The 27602-nt window shown below is 43.6% G+C and overlaps 1 protein-coding gene across 15 annotated transcripts in view; it reads left to right on the top strand.

The window, feature by feature from the left end:
• Positions 1 to 27602, top strand: part of VPS13D (vacuolar protein sorting 13 homolog D) — a 301308-nt gene that overhangs the window by 260931 nt on the left and 12775 nt on the right. For all 15 annotated transcript variants that reach the window (XM_033922659.1, XM_033922651.1, XM_033922648.1 and 12 more), the window contains one exon: positions 25279 to 25410. In XM_033922659.1, the coding sequence (XP_033778550.1) occupies positions 25279 to 25410 (132 nt within the window). The remainder of the gene's footprint in view (positions 1 to 25278; positions 25411 to 27602) is intronic.

Below are 27602 nucleotides of genomic sequence, written 5' to 3'. Positions count from 1 at the left end.
ACATTTTTTTACGCTTGACACCTCTGATTGGGGGCGGTGCATGAATGGTGTCTGGGCTCTCCTTTGCCTGCTTGGGTTCATAGACAACGGCGCGAAAGACAAAGGCGCGCCCGGACAATTGAGCACAGCGCGGAGGCGCGCGCCACTCAAAATTACTGTTTTTAGGGGCTACGACGGGGGGTTTTGTTGGGGAACCCCCCCACTTTACTTAATAGACATCGCGCCGGCGTTATGGGGAGTTTGGAGGGTTGTAACCCTCCACATTTTACTGTAAACTTAACTTTTTCCCTAAAAACAGGGAAAAAGTGAAGTTTTTTCAATAAAATGTGGGGGGTTACAACCCCCCAAACCCCCCACAATGCGGCGCGATGTCTATTAAGTAAAGTGGGGGGTTCCCCCCCACGCCCCCTCCCCCGTCGGAGCCCTAAAAACTGTAATTTTGAGCGGTGCGCGCCTCCGCGCTGCGCTCAATTGTCTGGGCGCGCCTTTGTCCCGGCGCGCTTTTGACCTGACACCGCCTGCTTGTGTTAGTTCGGATAAGGCGGAGATCTTACCTAACATCATATTTTCTGTTTCTGCCTTGAGGACTGTGGCTAGCACTGCTTTTTAGGGGGTTTTCACCCTCTGCTTATTGTTTCCTTCAGAGACCAAGAGTATTTGAACTTATTCCCACCCTCCTACCCTACACACTTGCCCCTCCCTGTGCTCAAAAGTCTCCATGCAGAGTTTGGTGACATGGCAAGTTATTTACAGTACGTTGTTTAAAGGACCTGGGTTTAGATGGATCTGTTAATTCCAGACTTGATAATGAAAAGCGGACACACAAAGGACTAGTGATAAGATGCTGTCACCACCACCTGCTTAACTGTAAAAGATGTTTAGAAAGGAGCAGTAAATTGTCTGTACCACAGGAAAACAAGTTTAGAAATTTTTTAATATAAATGCAGTAAATTGCAGTGCTTGTGAAAGTGATCGACACGGGTGGTAACTTGAGCTAGAGATGAGATGTTCTGCGGCTCTTCAGCCTTACACCCACATCTGTTGTGAGCATCATTTCTCGGAGTTCAGTTTTAATGCTTATTCACTATTCATAAAGATGGAAGATTCTTCAGTTACAAGTTAATATAGTTATAGCCAGAGCCCCTGGTCTCCTGTGATGCCACAGAAAGGGCCACCAAATCCACTTCTTCTGTGAAGTTTGTTTATCCTCATAAAATAATCATGGAAGGCCAGGGTCGGCCACGTTAAAAAAGCTGAAGCTGATCCATGGTGCGTTTTTTTACTCCCTTTCCTCTCTAGCAATGACGTCTGCAATGGGAATGGGGGGAAGAATAGCAGTACATTGGATCATGGCCTCCCATAGGAGCCAATGTTTCAAAATGTTTGGAGGTGCTCAACTCAAATTACACCAGCCCAAAAATGAGAAACAAAATGCGATGGGCACACCAGGCCAGTCCACATCTAAACATAGAGCATATCAGGTGGTACCCACAAAGGAAAGGCTCGTGTGACCAAAAAGGAGTACACTTCCCCCTCCATATTCGCAGTTTCCATATCTACGGATTCACTTATTTGCAATTTTAAACCTAAAATTCCTTTTTCTTTTTTCGGACTATTTTAAGCCCTGTAAGCCCCTCCCCCCCTTAAGCCTTACCTGGTGGTCTAGTGGGTTTTGGGGGCAGGAGTGATCTTCCCACTACGGAAGCTCAAGGCAGCCATTTCCTGTGAGCGATCTGCACAGGGCAAAAGCGTAGGAAGATCGCTTCTGCCTGAAAACCCGCTAGACCACCAGGTAAGGCTTAAGAGGGGGCTTTCAGGGCTTAAAATAGCCGGGGGAAGTGGGGGTTAGGGACAGAACCGGCCCGAATATTATTCACGATTTTTTAATATTCGCAGGCCGGCTCTGCACCTAACCACCACGAATACAGAGGGGGAAGTGTACTTTAGGAAAGTTGCATCAGAGGGGGCAGGACATTTCAGAAGCATGGCTGTAAGGCTAACCTCAGGTGCCAACAATCTCTAGAAGTAATGAAAATATTTAGAGGGGGGGCAGCTAAAAGATTGTGATCTGTGATATGTGAATGATGGGAGAGATGCTGGACTATGAGTGGGGAGGAGAAGAAAATCCAGGCCCAGGGGAGAGAAGATAGAGGAAGAGATGTTGGACAATGGGAGGAACGAGAGCAGGAGAGATGTAGACAAAGGGGAGAAGATGGCAGGAAAGATGTTGGACCATGGGACAAGTGAAACGAAGAAGAGATGCTGGGGAGGGAAAAGAGAGAACAGGGTAATGCTGAGGAGAAGGGACAAGAAGATGTCAGGCTACAAGGATGGGGAAAGAGAGGAGATGCTGGAAATGGTGGAGATAAGAAGAGAATTTAGTACAGAGAGTAGAAATATGGGTAGAAGAAAGACAAGAGACTAGGAGGCTGGAATAGGAAGCTTGGGAAAGAATGAAACGTGGAAATGGGAAAGCTAAGGGGTGAGAGAAGGATATGGAAAGCTAATAGGTAATTAAAAAGTAGAAGATGGAGGACCAGAAGGTAAGATAGAGAGTAAAATTTGAGTGGACAGAGAGGCATTTAAGAACGAGAGAAGAGAGCTGAAAAGGGTAGATTAATATTTCAAAGACAAATATGGGCCCCCTTATATCAAGCTGCGTAAGGGGTTTTTTTAAATCGCGGATCACTGTGGTAAAAGCTCCAATGTTCATAAAATTGGGTGATGACCTGAATATAGGACGAGACCCCTGTTTTTTGGGCCATTTTTTTTTTCTCAAAAATCTCATCCTATATTCAAGTATATACGGTAGTAATGATTAAAAAGCTCATGTCTGGCATACCTGACCCATCTGAATTCCCGTGATGAGGTTACTGGGGATATTCAAAATTTGGACGTTGAGGATCCAGGTGTCTCTTACTACCTGAGAGTGCTCCATAATAGTTTATCATGGCTGTACCATCTTTTATGGACCACAAATCTTTAGAATGAGGAAATTATACAAAAAGGGTATAGAATGAGAAAATATTGAGCTAAACTTTCATGTATGGAATAATTAAAGTCCCAAACTTTCTGCCTTTGGCAATAATACAGTATAATTATATCCACCAGTAAGAGAATAATAGCGCCCAGCAGTGGTGTAGTAAGGAGGAGGGGGCGGACTGCCCCAGGCGCCATCTTGGTGGGGACGCTGGTACCTCTCTGCCTCCCCACGCCACACTCGTTCGCTCCGCCCCCCTCCCCCCCGGTACCTCTTTAAAATCTTCATCATTATGAGCAAGTACTCTAGCCTGCTGCTTGCGCCAGCCTGGTTCTCCCTAAAATCACTTCCGGATCACGGGGCCAGGAAGTGATGTCAAAGGGAAGGCCAACACCAGTGCAAGCAGCAGACCAGAAAAGCTGCTCGCACTGGGGAAGATTTAAAGAGGGACAGGGTGGGAAGGGAGGGTTTTGAGTGTGGTGCGGGAGGGCAGAGAGGAGATTGCAGGGGGGGAGTGCCTCCTACCCACACTACGCCACTGGCGCCCAGTTCTCTTACAAGGATAAAATCAGTGCAATGCACTGTCCTATCACAGAGATCATTTTGAGAAGCAATGCTAGCCTTCTCTAAATAGAAAAGAATGAGGCCTTCCAGGGGAGGGATGCAGTGATTTATTAATCAAATCAATGCACTATTTTTAGAAGTTTATCAAGGTGCCAGTATACTCAAATCAATCTTATAGCCAGAATATACACTTTCTTAAGGCTATGAAAACACCTTGTTCAAGTTTTCTCGACCCTCAGTGGCACCACTCAGGACTCAAACTTCTCATCGTCCTAAGCTTTATGTGTCGGTTCGTCATCGGGTCTATTACTTTTTAATAGAGCTTAATCTTATTTATGTTATTTGATAAATTCTTATAAAGGTGAATACTTAGCTTAAAATATGGCTAAGTCTTCTTGGTTAGAGATGTCAGCACTATTAAGGGATATAATGCTGACATCTCTAACCAAGAAGACTTAGCCATATTTTAAGCTAAGTATTCACCTTTATAAGAATTTATCAAATAACATAAATAAGATTAAGCTCTATTAAAAAGTAATAGACCCGATGACGAACCGACACATAAAGCTTAGGACGATGAGAAGTTTGAGTCCTGAGTGGTGCCACTGAGGGTCGAGAAAACTTGAACAAGGTGTTTTCATAGCCTTAAGAAAGTGTATATTCTGGCTATAAGATTGATGTGATTTATTAATCAGCATAGAGTGTTTGAGTAGCCATATCAATTCAGGACGGGCAAATATTGTTCATTTTTATTAGCAGCAGACTGTCGCCAGCAGGAACGCAACACCTACATCCTGAGTTGGCAGGTACTTTGTGGCGGCTGCCTCGTCTTCAACCTGCACAGCCTGTGCTTAAGAGTATTGTGTTGTGGGGAAGCAGAAAAAAAAGGTGTGTAGGGACACGAACTTGCTTTGAACCCTCTTGTCTACAGCAGGTGATCCGCAACACAATTGCTAGTGTGTACTGAAAATGAGACGCCTCTGGGTTCAAGCAGAGTTCAGCCAACAGTCTCACGTGAGAGGACAAATGCCCTTCCAGGACATTTTTACTAGTAATACCAGGAGGCTACATATCGGTGAACCATCGTGGTCAGCCTGTGTATTGCTCAGGTGAAATTACTGGAAGGATTCATCTAGAAAGACTAGTCTGTAGTTCATACCTATTTGTTGGGGTAATATTTGAAATGCTGACTTTTCCATCGACTCTGTGGTCAGTTGCACAGGGTGGGCCAGATTCTGTATAGGACACTCAGTCTCAGCAGCCACCTAAGCAGTTTTTGAGAATCGCACATGGGCATCCTATATAGAATCACGAATGTCCTAACAGACATACCTAACCCCTTATAACCATCCCGGTTCTCTAACCAGCGTCCATGTCACAGGCGTGGGTTAGAGAACCGTGTTGTCGCTGAGCTGATCGCTGCAAGGGAATCTCCCTGTGGCGATCAGTTTAGCGGCCACGGCCAGGAACCCTTCCCCTCGCAAAGTTGGCTGGCAGGAGGGATGCCCACTCCCTCTACCACACCTGAACCACACACACACTCACTGTCTGCGGCAGGAGGGATGCCCAATCCCTTCTGCCACAAACCCCAAAATAATCCTCGGCAGGAGGGATGCCCAATCCCTCCTGCTGGAAACACCAAAGTCCCGTGTGTCCCCCCCTCCCCGAAAATGTCAGAGGCAGGAGGAGTTACCAATTCCTACTGCCAACCCCCTTCCCTCCCCCCACTGCCCCCAAAGATCACCGGCAGGAGGGGGATGCCCAGTCGCTCCTGCCAGAATCCTCCCCCAAAGATCAACGGCAGGAAGGATGCCCAGTTCCTTCTGCCGGACCCCTCCCCCACCCCCACGGATATTCGAGGGTTCTGGCAGGAGGGACCAACTTCACGGTGGGACGGGTTCCCTGATGTGACAGCTAAACTGATCGTGGCATAGAGTTTCCCTTGCCACGATCAGTCCAGTGGCCGTGTCTATTTGAAATGTAGGCCAGCAATTTGCTGGCCTACATTTCAGGCATCTATCGCCTAAGCTCGCCTGAGGCCACTTCCTGGCAAAACCACACCTAGCTTTGGGTGAGCTTAAGTGGCCTTACGCACCTTGCGAAAGCACCTATAATGAAGTCCACCCCTAGCTAGCCTGTGGGGACAGAAGAACTGGCTCCAAAAGCAAACTTTTGATTCTGCACATGGCAATGCACAGCTTTTGTCGCTGTTTAGGCCCTGTTATTGCTTTAATTGGTGAAATATTACCCTGAGCAAACAGCCTGAAAAGGATGTTGAGCAATGTTCAAACCAGAAGTTAAGCTGTGTGGTATTCTACCCACAGTGTCTTAGTTTGTGAATGTTATTGATATGGAAAGCTCCATTTAGGAAGGGTTTTTTGTGATTGAGTCCACAATAATAATCATAAAAAACCAACAAACCTGTGAAAGCAGTGGATGCTGTTTCCAGGGAAATGGAAGCTCTTTCCAAGAGTACAAAACAGGGGTGGAAGGGATTATTCCAATAACAGAAAATTCCTGGAAGGTTGGAAGTATTATTAGCTGAGATTTGGAATGAAGTGTAACTGCCTCATTCTACATTTATCTCTTGGCTAACATCTCTTTGTTATTTTAAGCCACTTTAGCTTATATCCAACTGTTATAAACCGGATCCTTGTTTTAAAAAGAAATCTTGCCCACAGGGAAAGCAAATGCTGATTCTGCTCTTTTATTAGAAATTGCTTCTGACTCTACAGCTTTGGCCCCGAGTCACCTTCATGGTGTCTTAGGGAGAAAAAACATTCGATAAGCAGATGCAGCCGAAACCTATCTCTGCTGTACAGCACAGTATTGGCTTCCTCAATGTTATGCTACATCTTTGAAACAAGAACAAAAGTCACCAAAATATTTCACAGGAAAACGGAAAAACCATTCAAAAGGCAGAGCCATGGAACCGATGCTCTTGATGTCAACATTTTTGAATAAAGGTCTTCACAGTAATCCACTATTAAACTAAACTGTGAAAGCCAAGCATTTCAGTAAGCTCCTGAAGAAGCCTCGTCAGATGAAACGGAGGCCCCATATAGCATATAATGCTGGCAATGCAGTGGCGTTTCAGATAAGTGCTGATAAGAACATAAGAAGCGCCATCTCCGGATCAGACCTTCGGTCCATCAAGTCCGGCGATCCGCACACGCGGAGGCCCTGCTAGGTATACACCTGGCTTATTTTATAGCCAACCATATCTTTATATGCCTCTCTCAAGGAGATATGCATCTAGTTTGCTTTTGAAGCCTAGGACTGTCGATTCTGCAATAATCTCCTCTGGGAGGGAATTCCAGGTGTCAACCACTCTCTGTGTGAAGCAGAACTTCCTGATATTAGTCCTGAACTTGCCCCCCCTTAGCTTCATTTCATGTCCTCTTGTCCATGTCAAATTGGACAATGTAAATAATCTTCTCTGCTCTATTTTGTCGATTCCTTTCAGTATTTTGAAGGTCTCGATCATATCCCCACGCAGTCTCCTTTTCTCAAGGGAGAACAATCCCAGTGTTTTAAGTCGATCCTCATATTCCAGTTTCTCCATACCCTTCACTAGTTTAGTTGCTCGTCTCTAGTTTTATTGTATCAGGCTCATTTAAAGCTTAACATAGATTTCATATTCCTTCATTATGTAAGATTGTATTGCTGACTTTGACTGTAACCTCTTCGCTGATTGTCCAGCGCTTCTTGCTGTAAACCGCCTCAAACTTCTATGGCTTTGGCGGTATATAAGAATAAAATTATTATTATTATTTATGAAAAAATCTTTACAAAGATACTACAAAATGGCTAGTTTGGCCTAATGATTGAGATTTGACCGCTACTGTGTGTTCCACCAAAAGGTGAAGTAGTTTAAAAAGGTCTCTGAAGTCCTTTCCTCCCGTTCACATTGTGCATTTGATTGGGGTGCAATTGTCTTTGAATTGCCTAAGCAGCTCAAAATGGAACATCCATAATATCAGTAAACAAAACACATTCATTGAACTTAACAATCATTTATCCATCAAAAGAATCATCTTTATTAACTTACTTTCCTCTCTTCTTCAGGGTCTTATTCCACCATCCTACATCTAACACAAATTACTAATATCAATTAAAGGCCTGAACAAAAAAATGTATTTTAAGCAATTTCCTAAACTCCAGATGTCTTGTCCATAAAATTGAGCCTGCAACTGAAAAGCAAGATTTTCTAGTGTTTAAAGATATATTAGTAGTATAGTTTTACTGTGATATGTTTGGTTGTTTTTTAACATTTTATGAGCTATGGGCTCTTTTTACTAAGCTACGATAGTGGTTTTAGCGCGTGCTGAATTACCGTGCACGCTAGACCTTAACACCAGCATTGAGCTGGCATTCCAGCCACGTAGCACGCTAAAAACGCTATCGCAGCTTAGTAAAAGGAACCTAATGTGCATATTGTATTCTGTTGCATATGCTTTAAATTTTTAGTTGTAAGATGGTGATGTTTCTGCTGGTCTATTCTTTCACTACATGCAGAGCATGGCTTAATTTGGTTTCCATTTCACTTTTGGTTGCCGTGTTTCAATTTCTAACGTGTGCTGTCTTGTCTGTGTTCTGCTAGCACATAAGTTGCTTACGGGTCTATAACAGTCTAGTTTGTTCTGTTTTCCCAGTAGGAAGGATATTAGTATTTTAGGGCCTATAATGTTACTGCTTTTACTCAGACCGGGTTGTTGCTTTCTGAGAGCTGGCAGTTAGCGATGTTTTGGTAGGATCGTTTTGCTTGTATTGGTTCCAAGTTTGAATTTTTTTTTTAGGATTGTTAGTAGTTGTTTATCTTTATTGGCACTTGATATACCGCCAATTGACCTATAAGGCTTCTAAGCGTTTTATATCAAAATCTCATATAGAAAATAGTCATATAAAGATAATTAGTATAGGTCAATAACAGTACATAAAAAAAATAATATATAAAGTACAAGAAACAGAGCAGGAAGTATTTAATACATTTTTAAAAAAAGAACTTCAACTGGCTATATTTCAATTAAGTGCTGAATGACCATAACAAAAGATGTGTCTTGAGCATTCTTTTGAATTCCTGTAGGGTGGGCAAGTTCCCGTTCTATATAGGAAAGTCATTCCAGAGTTTGGGGCTGACATACTGAAAAACAGAGAGGTGGGAGGGCAATAAGTGGATGTCAAATAAAGGGGGAAGTGACAGCAGGTTGTTTGCAGAGTATAGAAGACGATAGGGGTGATAATGGATAATAATTCTATTAAAGTACGATGGAGCTGAGGGAGAACGTGATGTAGACCATTGTTAGCAGTTTAATGCAACCCGATAGAGGGAACTAGTGTTCTTGCTTTAGTAAAGGAGTGACATAATTAAAACAGTTTGCTGAGTACAGGAGTTTAACAGCTGTAGATTGAATAAGTTGTACTCTTTTGAGAGAGGATAATGGTAAATCACACATAAAGCAAACTGCACTAATCTCTCAATGAGATGACAAGGGTGTGAATTAAAGAGCATAGTAGGACCAGTGTTAGAATGGATTGTACAGATCTGATGCAATGTAGTGCAAAGAACGAGAAACGAACGACTGCTTTGATTTGAAGCTAAGTTCGCTATTCCAGACAACACCTAGGATTTTGATTGTGTCAGAAAACGGACAAAAACTGGAAAAAGCACAAACAGCATCAAAGCAGGTGCCAAAAGAGACTACGAGGAAAAAATAGCCAAGGAGGCAAAAAACTTCAAGACGTTCTTTCGATATATTAAGGGGAAAAGACCCGCGAAGGAAGCAGTGGGGCCGTTGGATGACCATGGAATAAAGGGAGTGCTAAAGGAGGACAAAGCCATCGCCAACAAACTGAACACATTTTTTGCTTCTGTGTTTACCGAAGAGGAGTATGCAAATATACAGGGTGACCGCAAAAACACTCCTTGATTTTTAAATGGTTATAAAAAGCAAAATTTATTGGAATATTCTTTCGCCTTTGAGGCTACAGTTTCATCAACTCATAGTTTCATACAGTATCTGTGCGCCCCACCTGTTACTCGGCAAACATTGAGCTCGGACCAGACTTTCCGAAGCATATCCGGCATAATTGCGTTTATAGCTTCAGTGATGCATTCCTGCAGATCATCCATAGTTGTGGGTGGTGGAGGTACGTACCCCCAAAGGAAAAAGTCACAAACAGTATTTAATGTCCAGTGATCTCGGGGGCCACTTGAGGAACACCTGGTCATTTTGTCGTGTTGCATTGTCTGAAGGTTGTATCTTCTGCACTAATTGCAGCTTATAAGGGTGAAAGTGCAATCGGCTGTGTAAGATCTTGCTAACCGTGGGTTTTTGGGACTTGTATTTGCTGTCATCTTATTTATAAGCATATTCTAATAAGTTATGATGATGTAACCATTTAAAATCAAGGAGTGTTTTTGTGGGCACCCTGTATGATGCATGTTCATTGTGGGTGTCCTGAAGACTGGGTTGAGAACCCCTGACCTAAGGAATAAGATAATCTTGTGCCACCCTGTTTTTGCTGTGTTTTTAAATATTCAATTCCATGGATGAAGGAGTTCAGGCCCCAAGTGCCACAAAGAGGCAAATCTGTCTCATGCCTATTCACTAGGGATATCCTGAAAATGAGGCCTGAACTCCTTTATCCCTGTCCTTCACAAAACATCTGTGTATAAAATTTTAATTTTTTTCAGTTGATATTGTATCATAACACAACAAAATTGTTTGGGGGACAGTATCATAAATGGAGGATAACATATACATTTTCAGAAGTTAACTGTGTATGGAATAAAGGTCCTTTGCATCGGCCCTTGTGAAAGCCTGATCTCTCTGGCAGTTGCATCTCTATTTATTGGTCAGGTTGGTGTGCATATTGGTGCTGGCAGGGTGCCGTTGGGAAAGACTAAGTCCAGATGTTCTGATAACAGCTGCACTTATGTTTGTGGCTGTTTGGATTATTGTGCAACCTTGTGGTGGGACAGGAGAAGTGTTGGTTGCGAACAGAAAAGAGCATTTGCATTCTCAGTACACAGAATAGAGAGTACATCGAACAAGCTGCTAAGATCTGTCGCTTCTCTCTCTTCAATATCACCAAAATTCACCTCTTCCTCTCTGAGCACACTACCCAGACCCTTGTCCACGCTCTTGTAATCTCACACTTAGATTACTGCAATCTGCTTCTAACTGGTCTAACCCCCTTGCAATCTGTGCACAACTCTGCTGCACGACTCACCTTCTACCAACCTCGCCACACTCATGTCACCCCTCTCCTTAAATCACTTCACTGGTTCCCTATTCGCCTTTGCATACAGTTCAAGCTCCTATTACTGACCTACAAGTATGTTCCTTCTGTTACCCCTCAATATCTCTCCTCTCTTCTCTCTCCTTATACACCTCCCAGAGAACTCCGTTCCTCAGATAAGCTTCTCCTCCACTGCCAATTCCAGTCTTTGTTCCTTTCATCTAACTGCCCCCTACGCCTGGAATAAATTACCCGAGTTTGTCTGTCAAGCCCCTTCCCTTGTTTAAAAGCAGACTTAAAACCCAACCTTTTTGATATAGCCGTCAATCCTTAACCCTACTCCTCTGCCCACCAACCCAGCCAACTGATTAACCGTTCCCCTTAACTGTATCCATGCCATCCTGTTTGTCTGTCTAGATTGTAAGCTCTTTTGAGCAGGGACTGTTTTCTTCTTTGTGACTCTGTACAGCGCTGCGTACATCTGGTAGCACTATAGAAATTAGTAGTAGTAGTAATAGACAACAAGAACTGTTTTGAGTTACAGGTGATAACTGCCAGGTAGTCATCCTCCATGCTAGACAACTGTGTTGGTGTTAACAAACGGCCAGCGTGATTGAGTCAGTTGACCTTTTTTTCTGTTGTCATCTGCTGTGTTATTTACACTGGGTTTTACTAAACGGCGGTAGAGGTTTTTATTGCAAGCCGGCAAACGCTCATAGAATTCCTATGAGCATCAGAGCATTTACCTAACCTTTAGTAAAAGGAGCCCTTAAAATTTTGGTTCATATATTAAAAGTGGCTGCAAATTTAATGGAAAATGCATCTTATTTTATCCTAGTAGAAAATCTTAAAAGGTGCTCAAAGAATCTGTACTTTAAAAACATTTCAGGTTTTTACCAGCGGTTATTTATTTTCATCTGCTGTGGTATTCCTATATGTAGTACACAGAAAGTGCATTCTTTTTTTTTTAATTTGAATGTTTGACAGTTTGTAACACAAATGAGGAAAAAATTGATCTGTTAAGTAAATTAAGCATTGACCATATTGAGTTTTTTTTTTGGGGGGGAGGTGTCTGTAGATTTAGGGGAAAAGGCTTTATGCTTTCTCAGCTATTCATTTAACTTGAGTCCCATGGCATTTAAATTAACTGGTTGGACTTCTTTTTAATAGTTAAAAAATGCCGAGGTTTAGCTTATGTGTTAAGTGAGAGAATGTGCTGTTTATTTTCAGCATTAGTCCAGATCCTGTATCCAAGAGCCCAGGGCCTGCTGGGATAGGGTTTACACTTTACTGTCCTTTTGCCCTTCTACTGAACTTGCTTCGTTTCAGACCTGAGCAAATAGCCCAGTGCCTGAACTAACGACCTTGCAATCCTCCAGAGCACGGCTCACTTAACAGTACCAAACAAAGGGTGGCCCGCATGGGCCGGCCCAGGCCAAGGAATGCAGCTTTGGGGATCTGCTCCATAAATTTAACCAGCACGACAAGAAGGAGATAATATGAGCCTTCATGATGATCTGAAAGCGGGAGTTCTGTGTCCCATTGATTGCGGTCTGGCCCATCGCCAGGCCCCCAAGCCTGACCGACAGTTGAACTGTATCGTTAAGGCGTGTAATACAGCTCAAGTTTTTGTACGGCAGCCAATGACTACACATCCAGAGGGCAAAAGTTTATAAGGAGTTGAAGCTCTCCTAGTTAACCCTCTCACACTGCACTGTAACATACATTGCAGCCATTCAGAACTAGGGCAGCTGTTAGTATTACGGGGAAAGAAAACTGTGCTTTACATTTTCCATCTTTATTAGATTTTCTTAGTACACCAGAGAAAGCAATGAGATTTTGGTAAAAAGTACTAGTCTCTCTCTTCATTACTGGGGAAAATTGAACTTGGATACAGGGTTCCTGTTAATGTTTGAAAAATGAAGCTAGCTGTGCAGAGCTGAGCAAGGGCGATCTGTTATCAGAATGGAAATGCACGAGGGCAGCGTGAAGCCCAACTCATGTTTCACTGGATTGAGTGTGCTAGAGCCACCTTGGTCTCCGCTCCAGCTGATTACTTGCCAACATACAATACAGGGCAAGCATCATTCATGGAGGCTCACAATGAGCATTGTAAAAATGACAGCTCCTCTGCTTCCTTGTGGAGATTGGATTTCTCTGATAGACATCACTCCACATATTCGCACAGGCAGACCAGCAAGCAGTTTCACATTCCCTTACACTGTAGATCTCCAAGGTAGGGAGAACGAGAGGGCACCCTCTAAAATTGAAAGGGGATAGATTCCGTACGAACGTAAGATTCTTCTTCACCCTGAGAGTGGTAGAAAACTGGAACAGCTGCGTTCAAATGCATGGTTGCAATGAAAGATCTTATACTGCACAGATTTAAGTTTTGCTTTTTCCACCCTGAGCAGACCAACAGGGAGGAGGGAAGGGGGAAATATGCTGAAAACGGGGAAGGGAAGGAGAATATGACACGTAGGAATAGGAGATGCTGGTAAAGGGTGGGATAGAGGAGATGCTGGCCATGGACTGGTGAGGAACGGTAGGGGAGATGCTTTCTGTAGGTTGGAAGGTGGGGCCATGGGATGTCCCTGGGGCCGGGACGCATTGCTGAAATTTCATCTAGGATGTTAGATATCCTTGGGGCCCTCTGGGGTTATGCATTACACAGAGAAAAAAAAAAAATCAATCAATTTGACCATAGAACTGACAGGAAGATATCCTGCTGGGGCAGAAATATTATATTACCAAGGCATGTCTATAAAATAGTTTGGAAGCATTTGGGTATAGAAAAAATAAAAAAACATAAGGTTTGTGGGGCCCCTTGAAGTCTTTTATCACTTCATCATAATTGTCTCTTATTTTTACTTTTAGTGAATTTCAGGGAATGAAAATAACTGCTTTTTGTTATGGCTATTGGATGTATAGTTCTGCACTTTGTACTGATTTGAAAATTAATCAAGATTAATGAAAAAACATAAGGTGCCTGTTTGTTGACTCTGGCTCATGCTCTGCTGGTTTACTCCTAGGTTTCCTTTTCTTTTCACTTTTTAATTCCTTTATTTCTGATTTACTATTCCGCTACAATTGACTGGCAGAACCAAGGGCTCCTTTTACTAAGGTGCGCTAGCAGTTTTAGCGCACGCAAGAAATTACTGCACGCCGCACTGCGCGCTACACGGCTAGAACTAACGCTAGCTCAATGCCAGTGTTAAGGTCTAGCACGCGCAGCAATATAGTAACATAGAAACATAGAAGATGATGGCAGATAAGGGCCATAGCCCATCAGGTCTGCCCACTCTACTGCCCCACCCCCAAGTCTACTATTCTGCGCGTTAAAGCCCTAACGCAGCTTAGTAAAAGGAGTCCCAAGTGGTTGACAGACTAAAACAAAAAAGAAGGAAAGGAACGCCATTGATCGACAGGAAAGAAGAGGTCATCCATATCACAAGAACATACAAACTATCCAGGATTTTAGATTGTAAAATCCTGGATAGTAATGAAATGATCTCACTGTTATTGTGGGTGGAGAGGAATAAAAAGGCCATGTGCCTTTTTGTTGTGACTGAACATCTGTTCTTTAAAAATGCATTTGGCGTGGGTCAACAATACACTTGAAAGAATCAGCTCTGCAGCATCCCAACCTACTTAAATTATTTATTTGTTCATTCAATTTTCTATACCCTTCTCCCAGGGGAGCTCAGAACAGTTTAAGTGAATTTATTCAAGTACTTGAGCATTTTTCCCCGTCTGTCCCAGCAGGCTCACAATCCATCTAATGTACCTGGGACAATGGGGGGATTAAGTGACTTGCCCAGGGTCACAAAGAGCAGCGTGGGTTTGAACCCACAACCTCAGGGTGCTGAGGCTGTAGCTTTAACCACTGCGCCACTCTAGAAATCAAAATGTAGTTACAGTGAGCTGAGTATAGGACAATCAAGCCATTGTGACATCACTGCTGAGGTTGGCTCTTATTGGTGGAATGAGGCATTATGATGTCACAATACCAACTCTTAGTTATCAGAGGCTGAAACTTTTCACACTATCTATTTATTCAATTTTCTATATTCTCCCAGGGGAGCTCAGAACGGTTTACATGAATTTATTCAGGTACTTAAGCATTTACCCTGTCTGTCCTTGTGAACTCACAATCTATCTAATGTACCTGGAGCAATGGGGGGATGAAGTGACTTGCCCAGGGTCACAAGGAGCAGCGTGGGTTTGAACCCACAATCTCTGGGTGCTGAGGCTGTAGCTATAACCACTGCATCACACTGTCCCACCCCTACCTAGGCAGGATCTTGTAACAGCATAAAAACAATTTGATATCCCTTCAGGAATGAAAAGATATGCCCCCAGGCCTGCCCAATTCCTCCCATCCCTGCCCTGTTACGCTCCAGTGCCACCCTCAATCCTGCCCTCCATTGCATGCTCTCGTCGGGCAGGAAGGCATCCGCGCATGTACGGATGCCCTCCTGCCCAACAAAATTTCACAGAAGCTTTTCAAAACCCAGACAAAGTGCCGGGTTTTGAAAAGTCATCCGGACCACCGGACATGTCCTCGAAAAGGAGGACATGTCCAGGGATGTCTGGTAACCCTATCTTTTAAGAGAAGAATGATTTCTCAACAGCTAGCGCTTACAATCAGTGCAGGCTGCATTAGTAGCGCTAATCTAATCTAATCTAATCATCTCCACGTTCGTAGAGCTCGACGCGGTTTACAGTAGGAGAAATAGGAAGGAACTACAACAGAGGGTTAGAAGTAGAAGTGTGAAGAAAATTTAGAGTACTTGGGATGCCAAGATATAAGAGTTTCCTTGATTCCTAAATTGGAGGGAGACTTACATTTTTGAGAAAAGCCAGGTTTTCAGATGTTTGCGGAAAACTTGGAGGGAGCTCAAGTTCCAAAGAGGAGAGGTAAGGTTGTTCCAGAACTCAGTGATTTTGAAGTGGAGGGAGGTCCCTAGCTTTCCTGTGTGGGAAATGCCTTTTAGCTAAGGGAAGGATTTGGTAGGTTTCTTCATAAAATCCTGGTAGAGTACACAACAGTCAGATTATTAGCTCCTATATTTCTGATAGACATTGTATGCAGGACTCTGATGCAGGCACATGTTGAAACATAGGTAAGGAAACAAGGAATCTAGTCTACTAGATTCAATGTGGAAAGAGAACAAGAAGAAGACCATGTGAAGAAAAGTAGCTTTAAGCAGTGCTGTCAGGAAATGGTGCCCAACACAACTGCATTTCACCGACTAGGCCAGGGGTAGGCAATTCCGGTCCGTGAGAGCTGGAGCCAGGTCAGGTTTTCAGGATATCCACAATGAATATGTATGAGATGGATTTGCATGCATTGCCTCCTTGAGATGCAAATCTATCTCATGCATATTTATTATGGATATCCTGAAAACCTGACCTGGCTCCGGCTCTCGAGGTCCGGCATTGCTTACCCCTGGACTAGGCAGTGTCGGGAACATACAAACGGCTGGTGACACAATAACTTCCACCAGTACTGAAAGACTCAGGATCATTTCCATCAGTACTGGTGGAAGTTATTGTGTATCACCAGCTAGTTGGATGCCCCTGGCAAAACACGGCCATGTCAGGCACCAATTCCTGAGAGCACTGATTAAAGCTATTTTCCTTCACATGGTCTACTTATCCATCTTTCCACATGTTGAAACAAGGCCATGTCTGCTCTGTGAGTCTTTAAACTTAATTTGTGTGATTCCTGTGATGTCTTAGAGCAAGATTCTCAAAACACTAACGCCGTCGCTAAACTGTTTTCTGGCGGTTTAGCCTGCACGCATTTTAGCGGTGGATTATCAAAATGGATTATCTCTGTCTTTAGCAAGGTTTCTAGCAGTCTCCAACAATGGCATTCGAATGTGCTCTTTAACACTGAAATGAGCCCTCCGTGGATTCTTAAAAATCACCAAGGCATTTTTAAAGAGGGGTGTCTGCCTTTGGTGACAAAAACAGCGACTCGTCTGAGGGTGCCTGTACAGTGCCAGCACTTGTAGTGGAGGAAAGTAAAATCACGCTTCTTTTGAGTTTTTGGGAGAGACAGGCATGTTTCATGCACGCTTGTTAAAAGCCAGCGCTTCTTCTTGTGTGTTTCTGGCTGTGGGACTTGATTAAATTTTACATTAAAAACAAATTACAAGATTTACCTGAATTATAGTAGTTTTTAGGAGAGAAAGGCATGTTTTATGCACGATTGAAAAAAGTCAACGTTGCTTCTCCCTTCCATTCGTCCAGTAGTGCAGCAGGAGAGTGGGGGGAGTTTCTTTATGGTGTTTTTCTGCGCATGGGCACATGCAAATGTAGGAAATCTTCGCTGCTGTCCGCCGATCTTATTTGCATGTGTGATTTTTTAAGAATGTCTCGGGTTTTTAGATTCGGTATCAAAACGGCTGCTGTAGCAGACCGTCACTTTTTAACGCAGGTTTTTGAAAATCCTGGCCTTAGTCTCTTGAGCTGTTTCTGCTCCAGCTTTGTATACACAGATAATAGTGTACCACCATTCATTATTTTACAAATTTTTAGCTTTTTTTATTTCATCTACATTAGTTATTTACTGAATATGACTCAATGTTCACAATGTTTTCTTTGTTTCTCCCCTTTCCAAAACGTTTAGTGGTGGGGAATGTGCCTTGCGGTCCAAACCAAACAAACCAATTGGCCTAGTGCTGATAGACCACGATATAATCAATGCCTTTTGTGGAAGCACTAGAGAGAAGGGTTACTGGATGGCAGTTTAAGAAAAGGTTGTCCTATTTGCCATTTCAAAGAGGCTGACGCAAATGTATGAAGTGCCCAAGGGAGCTTTCAACTTTGCAGATTCCTATAACTCAGCTGGCATGACAATTTTACTTGAGGTTGCGGGGTGGAAGACTTAGGAGTAATGTTAGGGAAATTATTTTTCATGAAGAGGGTGGTGGATGCCTGGAATGCCATCCCAAGGGAGGTGGTGGAGATGAAAACGGTGACGGAATTCAAAAAAGCATGGGATGAACACAGAGGATCTCTAATTTAGAAAATGAACGGTATAAAACAAACTAAGGCCCATGTATGGTGATTTGGTTTAGGATGAGCTGGGGGGAGGGCTTTGATAGAAGCACCAGTGACAGGATGATTAGGATAGGCTGGAATGGGCTTCAATGGCAAATCCAGCAGTGGGACCTCAATACGATACCGGGTGGACTTCTATGGTCTGTTGCCCAGAAATATTAAAGAAGAAAGACAATTTAGCAATGAAGGTATAATAAGTATGACTATTGGGCAGACTGGATGAACTGTCCAGGTCTTTTCATTGGTTGTCATTTTTACTATGTAAAAGTAATGTATCTACAATTTACAGCAGCATCTGATGCTCATGAGTTTTTCACATTGCTTTTATGTCATTCAGTTCTTGGCTCTAGGCGCCTGGGCCAATCAGGCCTTAGACTTAGTGGGGATGGGCGGACCCGCTATGCCTAAGGCCTGATTGGTCCATGCTTCTAGAGCCTGGGCCAATCAGGCCTTAGGCTTAGGCGGGAAGGGGCGAGCCCGCCTCATTTCGACGAGGCGGGCCTGCCGGCTGGACAGGCAAGACCCGTCTGGCCAAAAAAAAAAAGGTTAGTTTGGTGGGGTGGAGGTTTGGGGGTTGTTAGCGCGGGGGGGGGGAGGGTGCGTCTTCGGGCAGAAGGGATTGAGCACCCTCCTGCCAGATCGGTAGTGTCGGGGGGGGGGGGGGAAGCATCTTTCGGCATGAGGTTTTGGGCACCCTCCTGCCTGCAATCAGACAGGGGGCCGCGGCCCGCTATACTTATAGCGGCAGAGAGATCCCTTGCCACGATAAGTGTAGCGGGCCGTGTCTAATCTAACCCGATTCTTTAACCAGCGTCTGTAACATGGACGCTGGTTACAGAATCGGAGTTTAGTGTAGGCCCGATTCTGAATAGGACACCTCTCCCGGGCGTCCTATACAGAATCAGGGCCTGAATGTCCATTCCACTCTTTGGTGACATGGACACCCAACCCTCAGGAGCATAGTCTGAAATTAGTATCTGATTTTGTAAGTCCATCGAACTACCACCAAAAAGCAATGCCAGGAAGAGGAGGAGCATTGGTGCAGCTTGTTGGCATGGAAGGAGGTTCTGACCTATGTACTGACGTCTCTTCTGGCTAGGGACATAGATCTGACCCCGATGTGATATCATCATCTGGTCTAGGATCAGCTTTACTGTTTAAAAGCAAATGCTACTGCAACACATCGCCACACATGCCCCGCAGCAAAGCCAGATGGTGTGAATAACACGAAGAAAGACCTGGCGAAGTTTGAAGAATGGTCTGAAATTTAGGAGCTAAAATTTAATGCTAAGGATTGCAAGGTCATGCATTTGGGCTGCAAAAACCCGAGGGAACGGTACAGTTTAGGGATTGTGGAGGGGTAGCCTAATGGTTAGTGCAGAGGCCTGAGAACCAGGGGAACAGGATTCAGTCCCCACTGCAGCTCCTTGTGACTCAGGGCAAGTTACTTAATCTTCCAATGCCCCAGGTACAAAATAAAAGCCTGTATATAATACGTACTGCAGTTAGATTGTAAGCTCATTGGGACAGAGGGAAATTACTTAAAGTACCTGATTAGATTTTTGGCTATTGTACAAGTTTAGTTTTCATTTGTTTTCTTGTAAATTGCATTGAAGCCAGTGTGATGATTTACACACTGCATTAAATTAAATCTGTTTGCCCTGACTTAATTGTCAACTCCTGGGAGTATGGACAGTCCATTTTTGGAATAATGTTATAAGTTTATTGTTTGTCTGCTTGTTTTTTGTTTAGTGGGCAGGCGGGAGGGATGCATAAAACTATGCCTCGATAGGCATTCCTGTGGCTGGCAAATGGGCAGAGCTTCAGGATACTAGGACCCAGATTCTCAAAACTTTAACGCCGTCGCTAAACTGTTTACCGATGCTTTAGCCTGTACGCTTTTCTGTCAATAGCGAGTTTTCTAGCAGTCATATGCAAATAGGTTCTTCAACATTGCAATGAGCCTTCCGGTGGATTCTTAAAAAATGCCAAGCCATTTTCAAAAAGTGGCGTGGGCTTTTGGCAACAAAAATAAGCGACTGGTCCAGGGGTGTCGATACAGGCATTACAGTGTCAGAGACTGCTAGAAAGCCATGTTGTGATGCAGGGGGGAGAGATGCTCATTAGAGAATGACACGGTGACAAAATTCATCACCGTTCGCGTCCCCGCAGATAACCATCTTCATGTCATTCTTTAAGGAGAGAGGGAAGAATCAGAGTATGAATGGCCACAACCACTGACCCGCAAGCTTTGCTTTGAAGAATGCTGGTGTAGAAGGACCGAGGTTGAAACAGACACTACAGAATGAGTCTCTGGTATCCAGAGCAGATATTGTGATGTCATAATGCCTCATTCCACCAGTGCCTAAGAGCCAATCACATCAGTGATGTCACAATGGCTTCATTATCCTTGGCTCACATAAGAATCAGAGTATGAATGGCCACAACCACTGACCCAAAAGCTTTGTTTTGAAGAATGCTGGTGTAGAAGGACCGAGGTTGAAACAGACACTACAGAATGACAGTCTCTGGTATCCAGAGCAGATATTGTGATGTCATAATGCCTCATTCCACCAGTGTCTAAGAGCCAATCACATCAGTGATGTCACAATGGCTTCATTATCCTTGGCTCACATAAGAATCAGAGTATGAATGGCCACAACCACTGACCCAAAAGCTTTGCTTTGAAGAATGCTGGTGTAGAAGGACCGAGGTTGAAATAGACACTAGAAAATGACATGGGATTATTTCCCCGCGGTAATCCGCGGGGACGGGAATTTTGTCACCATGTCATTCTCTATTCTCTCCCCTTGCATCACAGCACCCCTCCCCTGCAGTGGCAGTAAACCCCTCCCCGCAGCAGGAGAGATGGCGATTCTCTCCCGCTGCCAAGAAACCCCTGCCGCCGCTCAGCTGTGCGCACCCCCGCAGCAGGAGAGATAACCACTCTCTCCCGCTGCCAAGTAACCCCGCCATACAACATCTTCCCCCGCCTCTGCCACCCCCTCCCGCTTACCTCTAAGTAGATGATCTGAGGGACACGGATTTCTTCCTCCTACCTGGCCTGTGCCATCCAAAATGGGCTTTCCCCTCAGGGGCCTGAAGCGCTGATTGGCCCAAGTTGTTTAAAGGCCCCTCCTATGGAAACATCTCTCCCGCTGTTGTGTTTTTGGGTTTTCTTTTGTTTTTACGTATTTTTTTTCTGTGCATGGGCACATGCAAATTTAGTGAATCTTTGGTGCTGTCTGCTAACCTCATTTGCATGCATGATTTTTATTTTTTTTAAATGTCTCTCTTTTTGTAAATTCGCTATCAAAATGGCTGTGTTAGCAGACTGTCACTTTTTAATGTGATTTTTTGAGAATCCTGGCCTAGGTTTTCTGCTTTTAGGCTTTAAGCAATAAACACCTTAACCCCACCCCCCCCCCCCCATGCAAAAAAGTAAAATAGGTGTTTGTTAGATCTCTTTTCTTGTTTGCCTTGGATCCTCAGCTCTGGCCTTGTGCCATTTCTCTGCTCATACCTTCTCAAATACACAATTCAAGCAGAAAAGTTTCCAGTCATAGTACCAATAACACAAAAACACTGAGCTATATATTTTTTCTTGATTGTGATCTGCCCGTAGCCAGACGCTGATGCTAGTGTTCAAATACCTTGCACAACATGGCGCTGGGCTACGTGATGACCAAGCTCCCTCCATACATGTCAAACAGGTCTCTCCGCTCCCAGGATGAAATACGCCTCAAAATGCCCCCTGGCCATGCCCTACAATTGCAAACCGCCAAACGACGTTCCTACTCCACTGGAATCGACTGCCCCTGCAGATCAGATCCCTTGAAAGACTCCTCAACTTTAGGACAGCTATAAAAACACACCTGTTCACCAAACTCCCCTGCCCATGACTGATGGATTACAAAGAAATGTATATCGGTACTAGATCCTGATATGCAGGGCAGGATTAATTTGTCGAGGGCCCTAGGCACACAAGTACACTGGGCCCCCTGCCCCACCATGCACCCAGGCGGAAACAAGAAGCTGCGTCAGAGGGAAGCTTTGGGCAAGTAGCACTGCTTGCACAATTACAGTTCCCGTTGTCTTTCTTTCCCGCGTTGCTTGCTTGTCTTACTTTCTGTCGATAGAGGGGGGGGGCCATCGCCATTTGGAAAAAACAATCTTGATGCCCTCCTTCATCGGGCCCCCCTGACCATTTCGGGCCCTAGGCACGTGCCTACTTGGCTTATTGGTTAATCCTGCCCTGCCGATATGTCACATTAAGCTAAAAACTTTACTTGAAAATTCTTCCACAGTAACTATGGAAAATTTAGCCTGTAAATTATACATTAGATCGCTGGTGTGTGTCAAGTTAGAATAATAACTTTTATTGAAAAAACTAAGGCAAATTGTAACCTATAAATTGTATATTGGTATTAGAACCCAAGTATGTATTGAGTTAGGATAAAAATGTGTAGTTATGGCAAATCATAACCTGTTAACTGTATTTTATATTCATTTATCCGATAACCCATTCTGAGCTCTTTGGAGAAAAACGGGATAGAAAACGAAATAAAGGCTCTGGAAAATAATTCTGTTAATGATGCTTACATTTGTAGGCGTCTAGATGGGTCAATCATGCATTAGGCGTCTCTAATATATAAGGCCAGGGTTTACCTCACCTACATTGAGGCACCTAATAATGCCTAGAAGCACCTAACTTTAAAAAGCGCCCTTGATCTGCTTCTAACCATGTCGGCATGGTGTTGGGTCCCTGAGTGTAGGCACCTACCACCCTGTTGACCTTAATGTTTTTGTCATTCTGAGTAGAGAATGACACGGTGACAAAATTCATCACCGTTCCTGTCCCCGCGGATAACCGCGAGAAACCATCCAGTCTGCCCAACCTGATTCAATTTAAATTTTTAATTTTTCTTCTTAGCTATTTCTGGGCAAGAATCCAAAGCTTTACCCGGTACTGTGCTTGGGTTCCTACTGCCAAAATCTCCGTTAAAACCTACTCCAGCCCATCTACACCCTCCCAGCCATTGAAGCCCTCCCCTGCCCATCCTCCTCCAAACGGCCATACACAGACGCAGACCGTACAAGTCTGCCCAGTAACTGGCCTAGTTTAATATTTAATATTATTTTCTGATTCTAAATCTTCTGTGTTCATCCCACGCTTCTTTGAACTCAGTCACAGTTTTACTCTCCACCACCTCTCTTGGGATGAGATCTCTCGGGTAAAGATCTCTGGTAAGACAGACTTCAGATCGTATCTGAAACAGATTACCTGGTTATTGAGAACATGATTGGCTTTAACTGTGTTTGTTCAAGAGAAATTTTGCCTAGTTTTTAGAAGAGTTCTGGAAGTCTCCACTAGTCCTGGACAAGCATCTGTCTCAGGAAATAATGGTCCTGATTCCTCAAGGCTTTATTCCCATTCTGTTTGAGGAAAAATCTTACTAATGCAGGCCTTGAATGCGCTTTCAGATTCTCTTGTATTTATTTCTCACGTGTCTTAATGCAAAGTTAAGCTTTTGTTGAGAATGAACATGCTTGTGGATAATGGAGCGGAAGTTAGCAAAACACCCTCTAGAGACTGCAAATAAGATTAAGACTAAGTTCCAAGCATGACCATTGTCAAGTAAAAAGGAAGAAAAATAAAAGATAAAATGAAGGACAGCTGGAGTTTCTATGGGAAAAGATAGATCAGAGAATTGTGAAAGAAGTAGATGCTTGAGTAGCAATAAAGTTCAGATTACTTATGAATGAAACCAGAAGGATTAGGAGGAGAGAGGGCAACTAATAGCTTGGAAGATAAGCAGTCCTAAGATGATATGAGAGCAGCATGGAAAAGGCTTATAAAAGATAGGTGTTAACAGCTGCGGGGCAAAAGGGTCACTTGTAAAAAGTTTAATGGGCAAAATAGAATACAGTGGAAGAAACTATGCTTTCAAAAAAGCTTGGTTTATCATCTTTTTAAGGTGATAGACACATAAAGTGGATCCGTAGACAGGAAGGCTTTAAAATCAGGGCTCCCAGGCTGGATTCAGGCCTGTGTTGCTGTAACTACCTTTGCCCTGCTGTGATCAGATAGAGAACAGGAGAGCGATGGAAATTAGCAGAAGCTCTTAAAAGAGACCCCTATGTCTATGACTAGGAAGTGTGGGATGGGATGCTTGTCCATGAAAGTCCAAACTAGGTCAGAAAGTTTCTTATAAAGAGGTGATTTTTTTTAATGTTTTGTTTTATTTCTGTTTATTAAGAGGATGCTTTTTATTGGACAGTCTTAATACATTTTCAGCTTAATTCTACAAAACTTGCTAAAAAAAATTGTATACACAAATAAATTTGGGCACATAATGCAATTTAATTGAAATAAGATTCAGTTACTACTTTTGAGAACCAAAGCGGCCTTCTTTTCCTCTTACTTGCCTCACAAAAAGGTCTGTGGTCCATACAGTGACTCCTTTCCGTTTGGCCAACTGCATTTCTACTCCTTCCAGACGTTCCCATCCAGACAACAATTCCTTGACGTAATCCCCATCCGATCAAAGTTAGTTTTTTTAAAGTCTAGAATCTTCTTTACTTTTGATTGCGCTCTCTCATACCTGTCTTAATATAAAACTGTACCATGCAGTGCTTACTGTAACATGGCACAGTGATTAAAGCTACAGCCTCAGCACCCTGAGGTTGTGGGTCCAAATTCACGCTGCTCCTTGTGACCTTGGGCAAGTCACTTAATCCCCCCATTGCCCCAGCTACATTAGATAGATTGTGAGCCCGCCAGGACAGACAGAGGAAAATGCTTGAGTACCTGAATAAATTCATGTAAACCATTCTGAGCTCCCTGGGGAGAACAGTATAGAAAATTGAACAAACAAACTTTCCCTGTTTGTAAGCACTAAGTCCAGTATGACCCCCATCCCACTTGGGTTCCATTACCATCTGGTGCTCCAGTACCCAACTGAAACCTGGTGTAAATCCTGGTACACAGCCCCCAAATTCTGTCACACTGCATGTAATTCTTTACACCCATGCCCCTCCCCCTAGCCACGACCCATTTGGGGATATGCACAAGAGGGTTTGGACACAGGTCTTTATAGATTTGCATGCGGCCAGATCTGTGCGCAAATCCAAATTAGAGCCAATTAATCCCAGCAATTGATTGTTAACAACTCGTAAACTCATTTTTTTTGCACACGGATCTAAGATCATGCTCAATTTTGGACACCCAAATTTAGATACCATTTATAGAATCCAGGGACTAAGTACTTATTTTTAAATACTTGAAAAGTATCTTTCCTGCATAGTTTCCTGATTTGAAAAGTTGTTTGTATGTCCTGTTTTTTCCCTTTGAATCCTGAAGGATGAACGGCTAAGCTGAGTCACTAACTGGATTTCTTGAATTATTCACTTAGGATGCAAGCCCAAAGAGTAAGACGACCACGATGCTGTGCAAGTCCTCAAGGACTCTTGCCCAGGTATTCGGATATCCAAGCCGAGGGCCAGGAGCAGTTATTTCGACTGATAGACAACATTCGGGATGAGTTGTGAGTACCCAGAACCATTGAATTTGCTAAACTGATTTATAAGACACCGTAAACTGAATCTTTAAAAAAGGATTCATTTTTTCTTACTTTTTGATGGAAAATAAAATCCTGTATGTATGTATTTGTGTGTCTATATGTGCACACATCCCCCTAAACAACTTTTGTTTGGTGTCCCGTGTAGCAGGGACATAGTTAGCCCTCCAAGTTTGGGGGAGCAATGCATTCCTCCTCTGTCCCCCTTGCCCTGGTGCTAAACATACCTTTGCTGACAGGGTTGCCAAAGCCCTGCCAGGCAAAGAAATGCAGCTTTCTTGCACCACTTCTGTAATGCAGGAATCAACAGCATGACTCCAGGACTCCCCGAGCATGTTCACTTGCGCAAACTGAACTGCATGAGAAGTCCGGGTGTCGGAAGCAAGAGGCATACAGCGGGCTTCTACATTACATAAGGAGGAGAGGAGCACACTGCATTTCTTTGGCGAGGCTTCGGCATATCTGTCAGCCATTTAAGGGGGGGTTGCAGGTTTGTGGGGGACCCAGGCCCCCTGGCAACGCCACTGCTGTGTAGGCCAGATATTCAGCCTTTGTGCTGAAGGCAAAGGAGGACTCTATCAAAGGTATTTTATGTCAGATCCACACAAGCAAATATTATGTCCTGGAAAACAGGATATTTTAGTTGTACTGAAACTTCTGGTTTGAAACACTCCTGCAGTTTCAAAGCACTAAGAAATGGCCTACAGAGAATTGTAATGAATGCTTTTCAAATCCATTTACTACAATGAAAAAAATATATCGCCAGGATTTGTTGCAAGTAATAGAGCGTGTCTCTTTCATCAGATGTTGTATCGCCCAAACTCCATACTAGAAAAGTCACTGTCTGATTGTGTAGGAGACTGTGGCATCCTTTTGCCTTATTCCCTTTACAAATTTAAAGCAACAGTGCTAGGGGAAAGTATTGTTTGGATTCACTTCACCCTCCTTTTTCCATTCTAGCCATCGTGGGAAGTTCTGTCTGCTCAGCTACTCTGTCATTGTGTGATTCTGAGTACACTTTAATGAACTTTTCAGAACTCCCTTTCAGGAGCATTGAAAATAGCACGAACAACCAGATTTTAAAAAAGCAACGAGTTATAACCAAAAGACAAATATTGATTAAATTTTCTATACCGTTCTCCCAGGGGAGCTCAGAACGGTTTACATTCATTAATTCAGGTATTCAAGCATTTTTCCCTGATTCTAAAACGGGGTTGTGATGTTTTTGAGAAATCTACCTGGTATTGTAATTTTAAATATCTCTTACCATTTTGATGGATATTAATTAGCAGCATGCTGGATGCGCTGAGCTGGCAGTCCCCGGGTTATGAACGAGTTACGTTTTTAAAGCTGTTCTTAAGTTGGATTTGTATGTAGCTCAGAAATTGTAGATTTTAAGATTCTTGCTGCTTACCTTTGCTCCCTGCTGACAAAAGGGCCAACTGCCCCTACCAATGTTCCCGCTAAGGTACAGCATGCACAACCACACACTGTTCTTAATGTGGCCAGGCATCATTCCTGAATCTGCTGCAGGAGAAATGTAGGAGTTGAAATACTACTCAGTGAAATCAAATGAAGCTGCAACCGCGTTCTGTACTGTATACCGCTACTAATTTGCATGGTGCTTAGCATATAAAACCCTTCAGGCTAAATTGTTGTGAATATTTATTATGTTGTAATTTTTGGAGCAATGCCTGTATTGGCAAATATAGACTCCAGCTCTTAAAAATGCTGTTCTGCAAACTTGTTGAGAACTGAGGACCTGGTTCATTGCTCTTGGGGTGAACATTTCTCAAAACTCTTTATATTCGAATATAAACCAAGATATCTGGGCCCAGAAATGGGAGTCTCCGTTTATATTCAGGTCTTCAAGTCTGCGCGCTCTCCCGCCTCCAATTGGACCCATTGCAAGCCTCCCGCGGGCCTACCAAGCCCTGGTGATCCAGCAGTGACTGGGACAGGTCCTTCCCACGTCCAGTCCCAGCCAGCTGTTAACCACCCCATTTCCCTTCTGGGGCAGTCTCTTGAGAAGAACTCACAAGACTGCCCCGGGAACTTGGCAGCCATTTCTGATCATGGCTCCACATGGAGCAGAAGTGAAGAAAAATTTATCCTGCCCCACTTCACTGCTGTAACACCAGGGTTCAAAAGGTATTTTG

The sequence above is a fragment of the Geotrypetes seraphini genome, chromosome 15 (assembly GCF_902459505.1).
Source record: "Geotrypetes seraphini chromosome 15, aGeoSer1.1, whole genome shotgun sequence".
Classification (NCBI taxonomy): domain Eukaryota; kingdom Metazoa; phylum Chordata; class Amphibia; order Gymnophiona; family Dermophiidae; genus Geotrypetes; species Geotrypetes seraphini.
The sequence above is the reverse complement of the archived record's forward strand: the minus strand, read 5'-3'. Positions and strand labels throughout refer to the sequence as shown.